The sequence below is a fragment of the Microdochium trichocladiopsis genome, assembly GCF_020744255.1.
Source record: "Microdochium trichocladiopsis strain MPI-CAGE-CH-0230 chromosome Unknown B0I36scaffold_9, whole genome shotgun sequence".
Lineage (NCBI taxonomy): Eukaryota > Fungi > Ascomycota > Sordariomycetes > Xylariales > Microdochiaceae > Microdochium > Microdochium trichocladiopsis.
Window position 1 is genome coordinate 558,023 of NW_025763552.1, and position 14,486 is coordinate 572,508.

The following is a 14,486-nucleotide window of genomic DNA, read 5'->3' on the forward strand; positions in this document are numbered from 1 at the left end:
ACACTGCCGGGCTCACAAACAGGAAACCATTTTTTCTACTCTGGGAGCCGCGAAGAAAGCGGAACACAGCCGCGGCCATGGCGCAATGTCCGCGCCAGGGTGTTGGCAGCCAGGACCCCCTGGTCACTGTCACCGTCACGGTGCCGCAGCCTTGGGGTTGGGTCAGCCGTCACCATGTCCGGCAGGGGTGTCACTGCACGGCTCGTTGCAGAATCGACCACGCCTATAAGCAGAGTGGTGCCACAATCGCCGCCCCGAGAGATTGTGTGGTTTAAACTGCGACCACAGCCTTATCTCGGGCTCGGCCAGCCCGTCAGGGCCCTCTCTGCCACCAGCCAGGAGCGCGGACGGGTGGTGTTTGGAGAGGCACTAGGGTCCGCTGCCTGACATGTTTCCGCTACTCCAGGTTTCTGCTTTCTGTATATCCTCCCCCTCCTGTTATCATCCTGTCCCGAGCTGCTGAGCTCCCGGAGCTCTCCTTTCTGGGGCAACTTGGCAGCCCGTAGCGCTCCTTGACGCGGTGCATCCTTTCCCCTTCAAGGAAATGACGCGCGCCCACGGGAACTTTGTCGTATCAGGTTTCGGTCACCCTGCTGCACATCACGACCAACTGCATATCACCCCTGTTCGAAACAGCCTGCCACAACCGGGTATGTCCGTGCAAGGGGTTTGGCCTGGCTGGGCAGACACTTCCCCAGCCTCCATGCCACCCCGAGGCCACAGGGCTCAGCTGCGATCTGATAGTTGCTAATATAAGTTTGAACCGCACTGGCATACCTCCGCGTGCTTAGTCGAGTGTTTTCCTCCAAAGGGACTCCACGATCGAATCGAGACTACAGCCACACGTTCCCATCATGCCAGTCCGGAATGCCAAGCGCCCTCTCCTAGAAGAGCTACAGGAGATCCTCGGGGACACAAGGGATAGTCTCAAACACTGGGACATGGTCCATTGCTTGGCCACGACAGTCAGGGGGCATCAATGCACGAAAAAAGCCAAGAAAGTCAACATACCACCCGCCAAACGTCTGCTCGACGGCATTAGAGAAGCTGGAGAGTCGTGGGAAGCTCAGGAGTGCATTGAGGACTTGGAGCTATTCCTGAGCCACGCGACCTGCTCGGCCTTTGGAGCCGAAGGCCCTTACGGCAGGGGGCACTACGCCAAGGCGAAAGAACAGCTCGAGAAGTGGAAAGCAACACATGTACCTGATGGGATTCTGATCAGCCAGGACGAACTCGGCCAAGACATCGGCGAGCAGTCAGCAGAAGAGGAGGCGCCGGCCTCTACCAACACCATGCACGACGACACGGTGGCGTGCCAAGATGTGCCTGACGAGGCGGCGCCAAAAGCGTGCGGCGGCACGAACACTGATACAGACATCGGGGCGGATGAATTGGCAGTTGACAGCTGCGACACCGCTCATGGTAGCCCTGTGTCCAGAGGAATCAATCACACCGGTGTGAACGCAAACGTTGCAGACCTGAACGAGAGCGTGGCAACCCTATCGCTCACCTCGACAGCTTCGACTATCGCGACGATCGCGGAGACCTCCGACAGCACTATAGCAAGCGATATATCTTCGCAAAGCTGCGAGTCCGTCCCCGAGATCGACATGTCGGAGGCATCGACGCAAGACGCCACACAGCAAGAGTCTGAAGACGCCCAGGCACCTACGTCCGACAACACGGCCAGCGGCACGGAAGCTCGCCTGGCACATCTCAAACTCGTCATGAGCGGCGATCGCGCGGTCCTGTACAGCGCGATCACAAACCCTCCCACCCCCCACGACCTCGAGGAAGCGTCGCTGTACATCTGCAAGCACGACACAGCGACAGGGAAGGAGCTGTTCTATATCGGCTGGGCCCGCGGCGACCCAATGACTGATGTGTCCCAGAGCTGTTACGCAGGACAAGCGTCAGTGAGCGTTATGGTGGGGGGAGGCGAGAAAAGATTCAAGGGGGCAGCTCGGGCGAGAAAGATCATTGCGGCAGCGCTCGCGGATTCCAGACGCCGCGATACTACCAACTGCACCACCGCGGACTGCCGGCTGAACCACCGCGACTGGTTCCAGACCACGCCCGAGCTCGTCGATGTCCTGGTGAATACCTGGTCTTGCTTTGTAGGCCTGGCCTACGGCCCCGACGGGCGGATCACGGAGCAGGGCGTTACAGTCATGGATGTCCTCTGTCAGATCCCCGGACTGACTGCGATTCCGGCGGCTGTGGCTCCGGACGGGGATGATAATGCGGCGACACGATCGATTGTCGGGCCGACGTTTAACGAGATCATGCATAAGCTTGAGAAGCAGCTGCCAGAGAGAGTATCTGCCCAGATTCGCAAGAGCATTCCCGCGGGATTCTGGGCTGGCCTTCACCTTGCCGGTGCCAAAGTGAAGGGCAAGGTGAAGGGCAAGGTGAAGGGCAAGGTGTCCAAGGTCAAAGGCACCATCGCGAAGGCAGGCAGAAGCTCACGCGAGCCGACTCCGTGCGAGGACGTAGTGGCGGAGGACCCCAGTGACAGCTCCTGGCATGGGAGGATCGGGACAAGGAGCAGTGCCAAAGCCGGTTGAAGAGGTCTCGACTTGGGTCTGACTGGACTTTTGGAGGCTTGCTTGATTCCGACTCTGGTGCACGCCCTTGCTGGCGATTTCGCTTGAGCTGATAGTGTATTGAAATATATTTCACATCTCTCGAGCGTGAGAATTGGAAAGGGCTGTATAAGGGAAGTGTCACCACGCCGACTTGTTCTAGTTCTATTCATCGGACTGAAACGCATTGCCCCTATATTTACGTATATTTTCGGGATTCACTCAACCAATCAAGCCGTGTCAGACGGCTTGTGGGGTCATGGCAAGGGCGCACACTGACTCACCAGGCTGACCATGGCCCGTTGTCTGTGTCTTCACCTTGCTTGCAGTAGTCTTCCAACCTCCTCTGCAAAGGACAATAACATACATCCTTCGACCTTCACCAACCCCCCGCCTCGTCATGAATCCAGCCCACCTCCCGCTACACCAGCAGCTCGCGCACTTGCGCACTGTCCTGTCCACCAACAAGACGCTCGTCGAGGTCCTTGAGCGCGCCGCCACTCTGAGGCTTCCCAACTGGTACCTGGCAGCCGGGGCAGTGTCCCAGACGATCTGGAACCACGTGTCCGGCTTCCCTCCCGAGACAGGCATCCACGACTACGACCTCATCTACTTTGACGACACGGACCTGTCCTATGAGGCCGAGGACGCCGTCATCCAGTCCAGCCGGGCCCTGTTCGAGCCGATCCAGCCCGACGGCGGCCCGGGGGACGACGGCGACGACAAAGCCAAGGTCAAGGTCGACGTCGAGATCCGCAACCAGGCGCGCGTGCACCTGTGGTACGAGAAGCGCTTCGGCGTGCCGCTGGACCCGCCGCACGCGAGCAGCGAGGCCGCCATCGACACCTGGCACAGCACGAGCGCCCAGATCGCCGTCCGCCTCGAGGACGACGGGCAGTGGTCCGTGTACGCCCCGCGCGGGCTTTCCGACTTCTTCAACATGCAGGTTCGGCCAGCGCCCCGGCTCGGCACGAGGCAGGCGTACGAGGACAAGGTGCGGCGGTGGCGGCAGATCTGGCCGGCGCTCAAGGTGGAGCCTTGGCCCGAGAGGACAGAGGCAGGGGAGAGAGCCCGGGCGCAGGATAAAGGTTCTCAGGCTTGAACCTTGTTTTTCGTGGGGGTCATGAGGGAGCATGTTAGCGCATGTCTTGTTGCCCAGCTTGGTCTGTCTGCTGACCCGGACGGGTTGGTTGCCCACCACAAATACACTTTGAGCAACGCTCATAGCTTACCAGTATGCCTAATTGGGCCACACCAGGATCGAGTTGTTCGCCGACATCTGCCTACGCGGAATCTTGGCCCGTCCCGAGGTGGTGCTTATTGAAGCAAGGCCCGAGACTTGCATGTTGCCAGCCAAGCTATTTATATAAAACTGAGACATTGAACAATGTTGGGTCAAATGATTGCTGAAAGGTCTGCCTCGAATAACACGCAAACAGTCACGATCACAGCTTTATTCCAAGGTACAAACATCTCGCATTTCAAAGAAACACTTCAACCAACGGTCACTACTTCGCGGCGAATCATCACAATGTCCCCATCAAACAACACTACCATCCAACGCCTCCTACTCCTCAAGATCGCCTCCGAGGCGGATCAGGACCGCGTCATCTCCTTGTTCACCGAGATCCCCGCCAAAGCCCGGCGCGATGGGAAGCCATACATCCTCAACATGAGAGGTGGAACCGCGAGCAGTACCTCATTCTCACAGGAGGCGCGGACACAAGGGTACACAGTCGCCATGGTCACGGAATTTGCGTCGGAGGACGACGTCAGGTTCTGGGACGCCGAGTGCGTGGCGCACGCGGAGCTCAAGAAGATCGCAATGCCCCTTCAGCAGGGTGCCATGGTCATGCATTGGACTAACCAGATTGCTGTTTGACGGGACAGGGGATATCATAATTTGTTATTTGGCGAGGAAGGCGTTCAATCACATTGGCTACAGACGAGAGGTTTAAGCTGCACTTTGGAATCAGTCACACGAAGACAGAGCTAGTCATTCCAATTGGATCCAACATATTTTCCTGTGCCGCTCCTTGCCATAAATAGATGGATACTTTGAACTTGGCCTGCATTCTACGGCGTTGTTGTCCCTTGCGTATACACATTGAAGGTTAAAGTAAAAAATAAAATCCAATGTTAGAGTGTGATCCTTCTCATTACAGCAAAGAGTTCTTCTTCAGCTCTTCCAAGCAACAAGCCAAGTCACCCGTGTTTGCTGCACAGGCGTACACGAACCAGTCCGGCCGGAGTATCGCAAATCTTGTGGACCGTCCCAGGCGTGCCACGACTGCATCATTCGGGGAAACAGGATAACACACGCGACCCCTATCGACTTCCGCATCGGTCTTGTCTCCCAGCTGGCTACTCTTCGACAAGACAACAATGGACTCTTTCGAAAAGAGCTTCGGAGAAACAGACGCTGCCTGGATGGCCGCCTCCGCCTCGGCGCAGAGTCGCGGTGTATCCCCACCATCTTCACCACCGATGACGAGCAAAGTGAAGATGCTGTCATGCGAGCGGAGAAGGCTATCAGACAGGATCGTCTTGTCGCTGCCACCGCCGCCGCCGCTTCGCAGCAAAGTCTGCGCGAGGCGGATACCACCGCGATAATCCTTGAGACTGAAGCCGCCGGGCACACGCGAGAAGCCCCTGACCTCGACGACCCTCATCGGCTCGACGTGGCGCCAGACCGGGGGACACCTGCTCAGAATCTTGGCTACGAGCACGCTGAAATACCTCGCCCAGGTCAGCTCGTTGTTGCACAGGGATCCGAGCACGCGGGACATGTAAGCCGCGTCGTTGACGCTCTGTCGCCGTTCGAGGGCCCATGCGTCCAGCACTCGTTTGACGCGCTGGTCCTCCCCGATTGCCTTTATTGCTGAAGGCTGCGCTGGAGACGGTGCAAGCAAAAGCAGCGCAAGACGCCAGGCGAGCTGATGCGCGTCCCTCATCCCACTCGCCACGCCCTGCCCGGCAAACGGGGGAAACACGTGCGCCGCATCCCCAATCAGGATCGTCCGCCCGTCGAACCAGCGGTCGACGCACTTGTGCACGAACTTGAACGGCCGGCAGCGCAGGATCTGGATGCAATCGCGCGGGAACGCGACGGGCTGGCCGAACTCGACCACCCCTTTCTCTTCTCTTGCGCCTCTGTTGCTGCCAGGAAGAAGAGCAGAGTTGTCCCGTTCGAGCGTGACGCTTGGCATCAAGTGCTCCCACAACAGCTTCTCCGAGTAAATGGGTTCGCTGCTCTCGTCGTGCACGCGGAACTCGTGCCGCCAAGTCCGGTCTTCTGGCGGACCAAAGCGTCCCGTCGCCGTGGGCTTGCCTGGTGGGGAGCAGAAGTGCCACCCAGTCGGCCAGAAGACGTCGTAGACCTGCTCGGGGGTGTAGCCAAGTTTCCAGAGTGGGAAGTCCGGGTGTGAGTCAGGGGTCGGCAGCGTGATCTTGAGATTGCTCGCGACCCAGACGCCTTCGTACGGGTAGATGCCCTCGAGCTGGCGGATGCCGGCCGTTGGCTCGAGGAAGTGCTTCCGGACAATACCCGTCTTGCCGTCGGCTCCCACGAGGAACTGACCTCGTATTGTCTTTTGGACGCCGTGCTCGTCTGTGTAGTCAATGACGGGGGGGTTGGTGTCGATCGACCGGTGACTGTGCATCCAGAGCGTAGTTGGCAGTGTGGCGAGCCTTTGATCAGGCTCCTCATAGCCTCCTCTGGTTGATTGTGTTGCGCGTCAGTGCCCGTCCAATGACGTGATCGGAGACAGCAGTCAAAGGAACGAACCTAGCCTTGGCTGGCTCATCTGTAGCCCTAGAGGCAGAGAATGTTCGAGAGTGTCGTCCGCCATTGGCATTTGGTAGAAAGGTACACTGTCGAAGGTGGTCCGGTGGAAGTCGACATGAGACGCCTCTGGGACACACGTATATCCCGTTAGCAATTCCCAAATGGTCTAGCATATATCGAACTGCTATCGTTGTTGACTTACTGTGCCCTATCGAGCTGATCGCAGGCCCCAGGCCCAGCCCATGGAGAATGCGCACAGCATCGCCGCTGAGCCAGACGCCACGAGGGTCTGTTGCGATACCAGGCTCCCGCTCTAGGATAACTGACTTCACATTGTGCTGCCCAAGAGCTAAGCCGAGTGCAAGTCCCGAGGGGCCTCCGCCGACGATGATGACGGCTGTTTCTTCCATGAGGGCGAGTAGTGGGGATTACCTGCTTGCGATTGATGGGAAAAGGCAATATGTAATGAGTAGGATTGAGACCTAGTGTCCCTTCCAAGACAGCTGTGCATCTCCGAGTCGTCTAGAAGGCAACAAAGTAGAGGTGATTGAGTACGGTAATTATAAATTTCCTGCCCTTCACAGTTGAAAGGTGACGAATGTCGAGAGCATGAACGACCCGGCCCGACCGCTGTGGCCAGCGTCGAGGCGACCCGATGTCTGGGAGAGGCCGCGGCGAATCCGGCATGCCCGATAGTGTCACCCACCCTGCTGGGGCTCTCGGTGCTTCCTGAGAGGAATCTCAGTTGGTGCTGAACCGCGCTCGTGCGGCAAATGGCCAGGCGTGCTGGCAAGCTGCTGAGCCACCGCTGATGGGGTTCCTCCGCGGAGCATCTCCAAACCCCAAACAGGCGCACCCTTGTCCATAGCCCTGACGGGAGCTCCATGTCTACAAACAAGGTTTCGGCCTGCGGGGTGCCCCGCCCGGATCCGAGTGCGACGCAGCCATTGCTAATCCCTCAGTCCATCCGCGACAACAGCATTCCAACTTCGCTGAAGAAGATCCCACAGCCTGCCTGGTCTTGCTTTTGATATATCTCACCCAGGTCTACCGCATCACGCCGCTCACGGCAGAATGCATCTAGATCTTGTTTCGGATACCATAACACTCTCAGTCCGCGACGAATAATGGCTCATCAGAAATCAACAGTCGGCACGCCGCTGAAACTGTCGTGTGGTCTCGTGCTCAAGAACCGGCTCGTCAAGACAGCCATGTCGGAGAAGATGGCTGTCGGGGGCAAGCCTACATCGGCACATGGAAGGTTGTATGCGAAATGGGCACAAGGAGGTTGGGCAGCTCTCATAACTGGTAAGCAATACTGTGGTCGGAGCTGATCTCCAGGCATACATACTGAAGTCGACACCATTAGGAAACATCATGGTCGACGACAGGTACACAGGCGGCGAGGGCGACGTCGCGGTACCATCGACCGCTGCGTGGAGAGAAGAGACGCTGCACACATGGACGGCTTGGGCACAGGCGGGCGCCAAAGACGGCTGCCACATGATTGCGCAGTTGTAAGTGCCGCGACCACTTTTAGGAGACACGTTTAAGAATAGAGGGGCTGACCTGGAAACGGACGAGCAGAAATCACCCTGGACGTCAATCACCCGCAGGCGCCGGCAAGAGATCCTGGTTTGCAAAGACGATCGCGCCGAGCGCCATTCCACTCAACCTCGGCGATACTTGTATTGCCCGTGTTGCGAGCGCCATCGTCTTTGGCACACCGCGCGAAATGACCCAAGCTGATATTGATGATATCGTGGCCAAATTTGCGAGTGCGGCACACCTCGCAGCGCAGGCCGGGTTTCAGGGCGTCGAGATCCATGCTGGCCGTAAGTAGCAAGCAGCACTGATCGAGGGCCAAATGTGCCAGCCACAAAGGGATTATTGCATGCTGACCACTGATGGCCTTCTTGCAGACGGCTTCCTTCTCTCGCAGTTCCTCTCCTCCACATCCAACAGACGCCAGGACGCCTATGGCGGTACTCCGGAGAAGCGTGCCAGGCTAGTTCTAGAGGTTATCCGAGCCGTCCGCACGCAGGTGCCGGCACCCTCGTTCTGCATCGGGGTCAAGATTAACACGGCAGACTTTCAGGCGAACCCGTACGCTTATCAGGATATGCTGTGCCAGATCGCCTTGCTGAGGGATGAGAAAGTTGATTACGTCAACCTCAGTGGTGGCACTTACGAAGATCCTACGGTGCGTACACTCACCACTGCCAACGAGATAGCTTCTCGCTCGCTTCTTGACCTCTCGTTCTGCGGTGCTTCCTGGAGGGCCATACTGACTTACATCATCGCTGGATAAGATGCTCTCCACTACCCACTCAGAGCCACCATCATCGTCCCCCTCGGCCCCGAGCGGCAGCAGCAAGTCGAACGAAGACTCCGCGAGCGCCACACGTAAGCCTCGTGATGCTTTCTTCCTCCAAGCAAGCAAAGACGTGAGAGTCCAGTTCCCCGACCTCCCCATCATCCTCACAGGAGGATTCCGGTCAAGCACGGGCATAAATACAGCCCTCGAGGATGGGGCCTGCAGCGCGGTTGGGATTGGCCGGCCGGCGGTAAAATACCCGGACTTGCCCAACAAGATCCTCGGCCTCCATTCTTTTTCGGGAGGAATAAGTGTGGATGGAGGGAAAGACGAGCATTTCGAGGTTGAGAGTGCTCCAGGCGGGTCAGGTATGCTGGCAAAGATGATTCGGTCGGTCGGGGCTGGCGCTGAGTCCAAGTATTGGGCTGAAGTAATGCGGCGTATCTAACGATTCCTCATGCTTACCCGACCAAGTTGCTAGGGTTGGATAAATGCAGTAGGCGACAAGCAGTAGATAGCTTTATCCCAAAGGTTCGCGCCAGCCATACTATTAACCCCCTCACTCCAAGGCTTAGAGAACGGCACCCCAGTCATAGGTCGACTCCCCATGTTAGCATCACATACTAGGGCCCGGCGACCCCCTAGCTGCCTCTCTGGGACATTATTATCATCGTTATCCACCAGCCTGCCAGTTATCCACGTGCTTCGATACGTCCAAACGCCAGGGGGTAAAAGGGGCAATACTACTAAGGCAGTGCTATTAAACAGCATCGTAGAAGAAGAGGCTAATTAGACACGAATCATGGCTAGTAATAGCGGCAAGTCAATAGCGGCAAAGACGGCAGATTGTCCCCCGTCCGTGTGTCACCCATTATTTGGATGAGTTGATGAGTTACGATGTTTCTGTATTGGGAGCCTTGTGCTAGTACCCGCCTACCGGTCCCCCTATTGCGTCGAAGCAACAAGCTTGTACAACTTGAAATTGCGGTAGAAGAGCCACTCCTAGATTTATGGTATAAGCAAGCTGCACAGATCCACCCAGACCAAACCGGATAGACTCACAGAGAACCACCTGGGGCAGAAGTTGACTACAAACCCAAGAACCCAGGCAAGCTTGCCCTCCCAGATCTCGCTGCTCGGATGCCCTGTCCGCAGGATCTTGTCGACCACAGATTCAGCGTATAGCCGCGCTGGCATGCCGTTCCTGTTTCCTTTGTACTTGATACGCTCCATTTCCTGCTTAATGGGCAGGTACAGCGAGTCTGGAGGTGCGACGAGGCCATGGTGGAGGATGTTGCTCTGTACGTAGCCCGTGACGACCTCGACCACGTCGACCCCGAACGGCTGCACCTCGAGCCTTAGCGTGCGCGTGTACTGGCTGAGCGCCGCCTTGGAGGCATTATACGCGCACTGCCAGACGACGGGCACATCGCGCGTGACGCTGCCAATCTGCACTATCCGCCCTCCGATGCGGGACGAGCGTAGGAACGGAAGGAAGAGCTGGCAGAGGCGCATTACAGCGAAGACGTTAACCGTAAACAGCCTCTGGACCTCGGCTATATCCAGGTCTGCTGCTGTCGCGGCATAGTGAGAGCCAGCGTTGTTGATCAGGATATCGACACGGCCGCCGGTCGCGGCAGCTACGGTGTCACGGAACGCCTCGAGGCTGTCGAGGTCAGCGAGCTCAAGGGCAAGAGGTACGATGTTGTCGTGCTTCTTGGTCAGATGGGCGAGCGACTCGACCTTACGGGCTGTGGCGACGACGATGATGCCACGGGCGGCGAGAGTCTCGGCAAGCGCCTGGCCAATGCCGCTGCTGCAGCCAGTAACGACCGCGACAGCTTTTGGGTGAGTTGGACGAGACATTGCTGGTGGCCTCAGCTCGACTAAGTCGAACTTGTCCACATTTTCCGAATGCTTGTTGCTATTATATTGTACTTCAGCGTGACAAACACGCAAGCTCCAGCGGTGGTCCAGCAGGAACCATTTAGGCTCGATGTGCGACAGGGTCGTCACTAGATTCGGCGCAACTCTGCCCCACTTATCAGGGTTGCTCCGGGCGTTGCTCCGAGGGCTGCTCCGGGGCGGCGTCGTTGAAGATGCCCCGGGCGGAAGGGGGGGGGGGGTTGCCGCGGAACATCTCTGCCGGGGCAACCGAGTGCTGGGTTTGTCCGCGCTCGAGAGGACAACGAGATGGCCACCTTCACATGGTTCCCCACGAGCGGCACGTCTCTCGCGGCGTGTGACTAAACGATGGTGTATCAAGCCAGGCTCTTTCACACAGTCCTTAAAACCCACTTCATCTCCTGAAGATCGAGACAGGGCAAGACAATCACAGCTCCATTTCATCTCTCCGTGGCAACCCCCCCCCCTGGCCTTCAACACCGCTGACAAGACAACAATGTCCAGCCTGCCCATGACGCTCCTGCTCTCCGTCGTGTCCAAGATGCCCAAGCCCATCCGTGACTCCGTCGAAATGCGCATCCCCGACATCACCAACGACGCCTCCAAGGTCCAGCTCCTCCGCCCATCCCACGTCTACGTCGAGCATCCCAACCTCGACCAGTTCGCCAAGTTTGCTGCCGACTTCGGCCTCGTGGAAGCGTCGCGCTCCCGCACCGGCGACACCATCTACTTCCGCGGCTACGGCCGCGACCCGTACTGCTACGTCGCGACGAAGAGCAGGGACTCAGTACCCCGGTTCAAGGGCGGCGCGTTCGTCGCCCGGTCCCGCGAGGACTTTGACAAGGCGGCACGCATGCCGGGGGCGACGCTGGGGTCGCTCACATACTGCCCCGGCGGCGGCGAGATTGTGACTTTCACTCGGCCAGACAACACCTTTTTCCACGTCGTCTACGGGCAAAAGGAACGAGAGCCAGACCACCACACCCAAGGAACCGGCGCCGACGACTATAACGCCGGCGAGACCGTCCACGAGCCCTCAGCCATCACCGAGTCCCTGGGCCCTTTCAACACGCCCTTCTCCAAGCCGCGCAAGGGCAAGTTCCAGCGCTTCCACCCAGGTCCAGCGCTCGTGCACAAGCTGGGCCACTTTGGCTACGTGTTTCCGGACTTTGACGCCGAGCTCGCCTGGTACACGGGCAACTTCAACTTTGTGCCCTCGGACGTGCTGCACCACTGGGACTTTGCCAACATTGACGTCATGGCCTTCATGCACCTCGACCACCTCGACCACAAGGACCAGCAGCGGCAGCAGCAGCAGCAGCAGCCCGGCGCAGGCAAGGGCGAGATCGAGAGTGCTGAGGACGAGAGTTGGTGGTCCGATCACCACTGCTTCTTCCTCCAGCGCGCGGAGCCCCACGTCACAAAGGCCTTCTGCCACCACACCTCGTTCGAGGTGTCCGACGTCGACACGCAGCTCGTCGGGCACGAGTATCTCGCCTCCAAGGGCTGGCACAGCGTGTGGGGCGTCGGCAGGCACGTCCTGGGCAGCCAGATCTTTGACTACTGGGCCGACCCGAGCGGGTTCAAGATTGAGCACTACGCCGATGGGGACCTTGTGGGCAAAGGGACGCCGACCAAGAGGGAGGTCGTGGGGCCGTTTGCCGTGTGGGGGCCCGAGATGCCGAGTGACTTTGGGGATAAGTTTCCAGAGGCGTTTCTGAGCAAGATGCGTGGCAGTGGCGATGGGAGTGCTGGTGGGTTCCTGTCGCGCTGGTGGTGGTCTGGTAGTCAGGCGTAGGAAGGACCAGGTGTCTCTTTGTGTCGAGCACGCCCGGCGTTTTATTACATGTGTAAACAGATTGCGTAGCATACTTGGGTATCTTGTCTTGGTAATCGTTTTTGTCAAACAAACAATGATTCATACTCCACGTGCGAGCCCTCGACAATCTGCCCAGCGGACTGCAAGAAAGTGAGCCATCTTGGATGCATGGGGCTCTCGAAGCGGCGCACCACCGCTCGGACCTGCGGATACCCAATCTGCGGTGGAAGAGCCTCTTGAAAACCCTTGAAAGACACTGGAACATGCCCGAGTCAGTGATCATTGATTCCATAATGTGTCACTGGCAGCAAGAACGGAGGACTTACGAATCAGGAGCCGCGATAGAGTCCAGACCTCGGCAAACCTCTCGAGAAACAGCAGCAGGATTGTCTGAGAATGTCGCATCTCCATCTGCAACCCTGAAGAAGCTGTCGCTGTCGCCCCAGGCGAGAACTTGGCCTGCAGATCCGTAAACACCAACGCGACAAAGGCGATGATGGCCACGGCCGGGTCGACCCGCGTGCAGAACGTGCTGTCCCAGTGCCCCGCGACGGCCACGATGTTCTGGCAGTGCTGGAGCGCCAGCTGCCAGTAGTGCAGCCACTCGGCGCCCTCGTCCTCGATGCGCGTGCAATGGCCGATGGCGACGAGAAGCTGCGCGGTGAGGACGTGCAGATTGCAGACGAGGCGGGCGTGGTGTGTCGACGACGTCTCGCCGGCCAGTACGTGGCGGGTCGGGCTGAAGAAATTTGCCGGGAAGGCCAGGCGGAGGGAGGCCAGGCGCCGGCCGGTTTCATCGAGCAGTGCCTCGAACTCATCTGGACCGATGACAGCGGCGAGCTGGGAGGCACGTCCGGTATGACGGAGCGCGGTGATGGTGATGATGTGCAGGTCGCCTTCGAGGCCATTGATCGTGCCGGGAGTCGGAGCCTGGGCCAGGACGGCCTGCAGCACGTCGACCAGGTCATCCGCCCGGTATGGTAGGGTGATGCCTTGCTTCTGTTGTTGCTGCTTAGCCCGAGACGGCGTCATGAAGGCCGTGTTGATGACTCGCTCGTCGACAACGTAGGGCATGCCCGCAGACACGTTGGCATACGAGTCGAGGGCGTAGATGCACCACCAGAGCAGTCGCCACTCGTCGACCTGGCGCTCGCTCAGGGCCGTCCAGACTGGCGAGCGGCGGCACAGTATCTCGATGCGGTCGAGCCCCGTCCAGTAGGCCGACCGCACGAGCCGGCTCAGGCGCATCCAGGCCTGCTGCCCGGGACACTGGTGGTACTCGTAGAAGGCCAGGAGGCAGGCCTGGCGCATCCGGTTGAGGCTGGCGGGCTCGCTGACGACGATGTCATCGTCTTCATGCAGAGCTGGTGCCGCGAGAAGCCGGTCGATGTGCGTGTCGATCTCAGCTGCGGTGACGGTGGCGAGGCTGGCACGGGACAAGCGAGCGGCGATGACGAGCATGGCGTCGACAAGGGCAGGACTGCAGCTGTACACAGCGGCCCGGATGTCGGGCCAATCCCCTTGGGCGAACAGGGGGATGGCATGGTGGATATTGTCAAAGTACCACGTGAGGCTACACGATGGCGTCCGAAAGGGTCAGCGGCGGCAGCGGCACACAGTATAGGGGGCAACAGCTGGACTGGGGCGTCCCTACAGAAGATCTTGCTCGTCGAGTGTTCCCACCCAGCTCAGCGTCCAGGCGGGTTCTGGCAGGCCGGCACGGGCAGCTTCAGTGGCGTTGACCGTGGCATCGCCGGGCAGCGGTAGGATACCGGGCAGGGCAGCTGCGGGCGACGGCGACGGCGTCGGCGTCCCGGGCAGACCCGGCTCGGCTGGCGCACGCGAAGGAGCGCCCTGCTGGTGTCTTGCCTTGCGTGGAGCCGGGCCAGGCCTGCGCCGGACGGCCGTGTAGGAGCACGCGAGGCCGCGCTCGGCACAGCGGGAGCACGCGGGCACGGCCTGGTTGCATCGCACTTTCTGGCTGCAGCGATCTCGGCCACAGCCCGACGGGTCAGCCAAGGTCAGAGCGAGCGGCGATGGGGACAAGGGGCGGCCAGATGGCCAGAAGCTTAC

At 59.1% G+C, this 14,486-nt stretch overlaps 8 protein-coding genes across 8 annotated transcripts; 5 read left to right on the top strand and 3 right to left on the bottom strand.

Moving 5' to 3' along the window:
* Positions 1-544: 544 nt before the first annotated feature.
* On the top strand, positions 545-2,567 carry B0I36DRAFT_352743 (uncharacterized protein; the record flags this gene model as incomplete). Its single annotated transcript, XM_046157147.1, has 2 exons — positions 545-650; positions 862-2,567. The coding sequence occupies 2 exons, from the start codon at positions 545-547 to the stop codon at positions 2,565-2,567; spliced, it is 1,812 nt and encodes a 603-aa protein (XP_046008060.1).
* A 418-nt stretch (positions 2,568-2,985) lies between these two features.
* B0I36DRAFT_250224 (uncharacterized protein) lies at positions 2,986-3,687 on the top strand (the record flags this gene model as incomplete). The annotated part of the gene is made up of 1 exon (XM_046150528.1): positions 2,986-3,687. The coding sequence occupies one exon, from the start codon at positions 2,986-2,988 to the stop codon at positions 3,685-3,687; it is 702 nt and encodes a 233-aa protein (XP_046008061.1).
* Positions 3,688-4,116: 429 nt separating this feature from the next.
* On the top strand, positions 4,117-4,467 carry B0I36DRAFT_366458 (stress responsive A/B barrel domain-containing protein; the record flags this gene model as incomplete). The annotated part of the gene is made up of 1 exon (XM_046159303.1): positions 4,117-4,467. The coding sequence occupies one exon, from the start codon at positions 4,117-4,119 to the stop codon at positions 4,465-4,467; it is 351 nt and encodes a 116-aa protein (XP_046008062.1).
* A 277-nt stretch (positions 4,468-4,744) lies between these two features.
* Positions 4,745-6,782, bottom strand: B0I36DRAFT_376481 (uncharacterized protein; the record flags this gene model as incomplete). Its single annotated transcript, XM_046160460.1, has 4 exons — positions 4,745-6,195; positions 6,234-6,302; positions 6,373-6,498; positions 6,575-6,782. The coding sequence occupies 4 exons, from the start codon at positions 6,780-6,782 to the stop codon at positions 4,745-4,747; spliced, it is 1,854 nt and encodes a 617-aa protein (XP_046008063.1).
* A 546-nt stretch (positions 6,783-7,328) lies between these two features.
* B0I36DRAFT_434228 (uncharacterized protein) lies at positions 7,329-9,249 on the top strand. Its single transcript, XM_046162691.1, has 5 exons — positions 7,329-7,680; positions 7,742-7,889; positions 7,960-8,207; positions 8,295-8,575; positions 8,685-9,249. The coding sequence occupies exons 1-5, from the start codon at positions 7,500-7,502 to the stop codon at positions 9,135-9,137; spliced, it is 1,311 nt and encodes a 436-aa protein (XP_046008064.1). The 5' UTR covers positions 7,329-7,499; the 3' UTR covers positions 9,138-9,249.
* B0I36DRAFT_295150 (1-acyl dihydroxyacetone phosphate reductase) lies at positions 9,250-10,555 on the bottom strand (the record flags this gene model as incomplete). The annotated part of the gene is made up of 2 exons (XM_046151841.1): positions 9,250-9,691; positions 9,752-10,555. 2 exons carry the CDS (start codon positions 10,553-10,555, stop codon positions 9,635-9,637), a joined length of 861 nt encoding a protein of 286 aa, XP_046008065.1. The 3' UTR covers positions 9,250-9,634.
* Positions 10,556-10,960: 405 nt separating this feature from the next.
* On the top strand, positions 10,961-12,392 carry B0I36DRAFT_295153 (Glyoxalase/Bleomycin resistance protein/Dihydroxybiphenyl dioxygenase; the record flags this gene model as incomplete). Its single annotated transcript, XM_046151842.1, has 1 exon — positions 10,961-12,392. Exon 1 carries the CDS (start codon positions 11,091-11,093, stop codon positions 12,390-12,392), a length of 1,302 nt encoding a protein of 433 aa, XP_046008066.1. The 5' UTR covers positions 10,961-11,090.
* A 52-nt stretch (positions 12,393-12,444) lies between these two features.
* B0I36DRAFT_162641 (uncharacterized protein) lies at positions 12,445-14,130 on the bottom strand. The gene is made up of 3 exons (XM_046148679.1): positions 14,068-14,130; positions 12,740-13,986; positions 12,445-12,669 (listed from the first exon to the last, which is right to left on the bottom strand). The coding sequence occupies exons 2-3, from the start codon at positions 13,872-13,874 to the stop codon at positions 12,497-12,499; spliced, it is 1,308 nt and encodes a 435-aa protein (XP_046008067.1). The 5' UTR covers positions 13,875-13,986; positions 14,068-14,130; the 3' UTR covers positions 12,445-12,496.
* Between the last annotated feature and the right edge of the window lie 356 nt (positions 14,131-14,486).

Coding starts and splice junctions, on each gene's coding strand:
- B0I36DRAFT_434228 (XM_046162691.1), top strand. CDS start 7,500: ATGGCTCATCAGAAATCAACAGTCGGCACGCCGCTGAAACTGTCGTGT. Junction 8,208..8,294: donor CGTCGAGATCCATGCTGGCC/GTAAGTAGCAAG, acceptor GCCTTCTTGCAG/ACGGCTTCCTTCTCTCGCAG. Junction 8,576..8,684: donor GCACTTACGAAGATCCTACG/GTGCGTACACTC, acceptor TCGCTGGATAAG/ATGCTCTCCACTACCCACTC.
- B0I36DRAFT_162641 (XM_046148679.1), bottom strand. CDS start 13,874: ATGCTCGTCATCGCCGCTCGCTTGTCCCGTGCCAGCCTCGCCACCGTC. Junction 12,670..12,739: donor TCTATCGCGGCTCCTGATTC/GTAAGTCCTCCG, acceptor GGCATGTTCCAG/TGTCTTTCAAGGGTTTTCAA.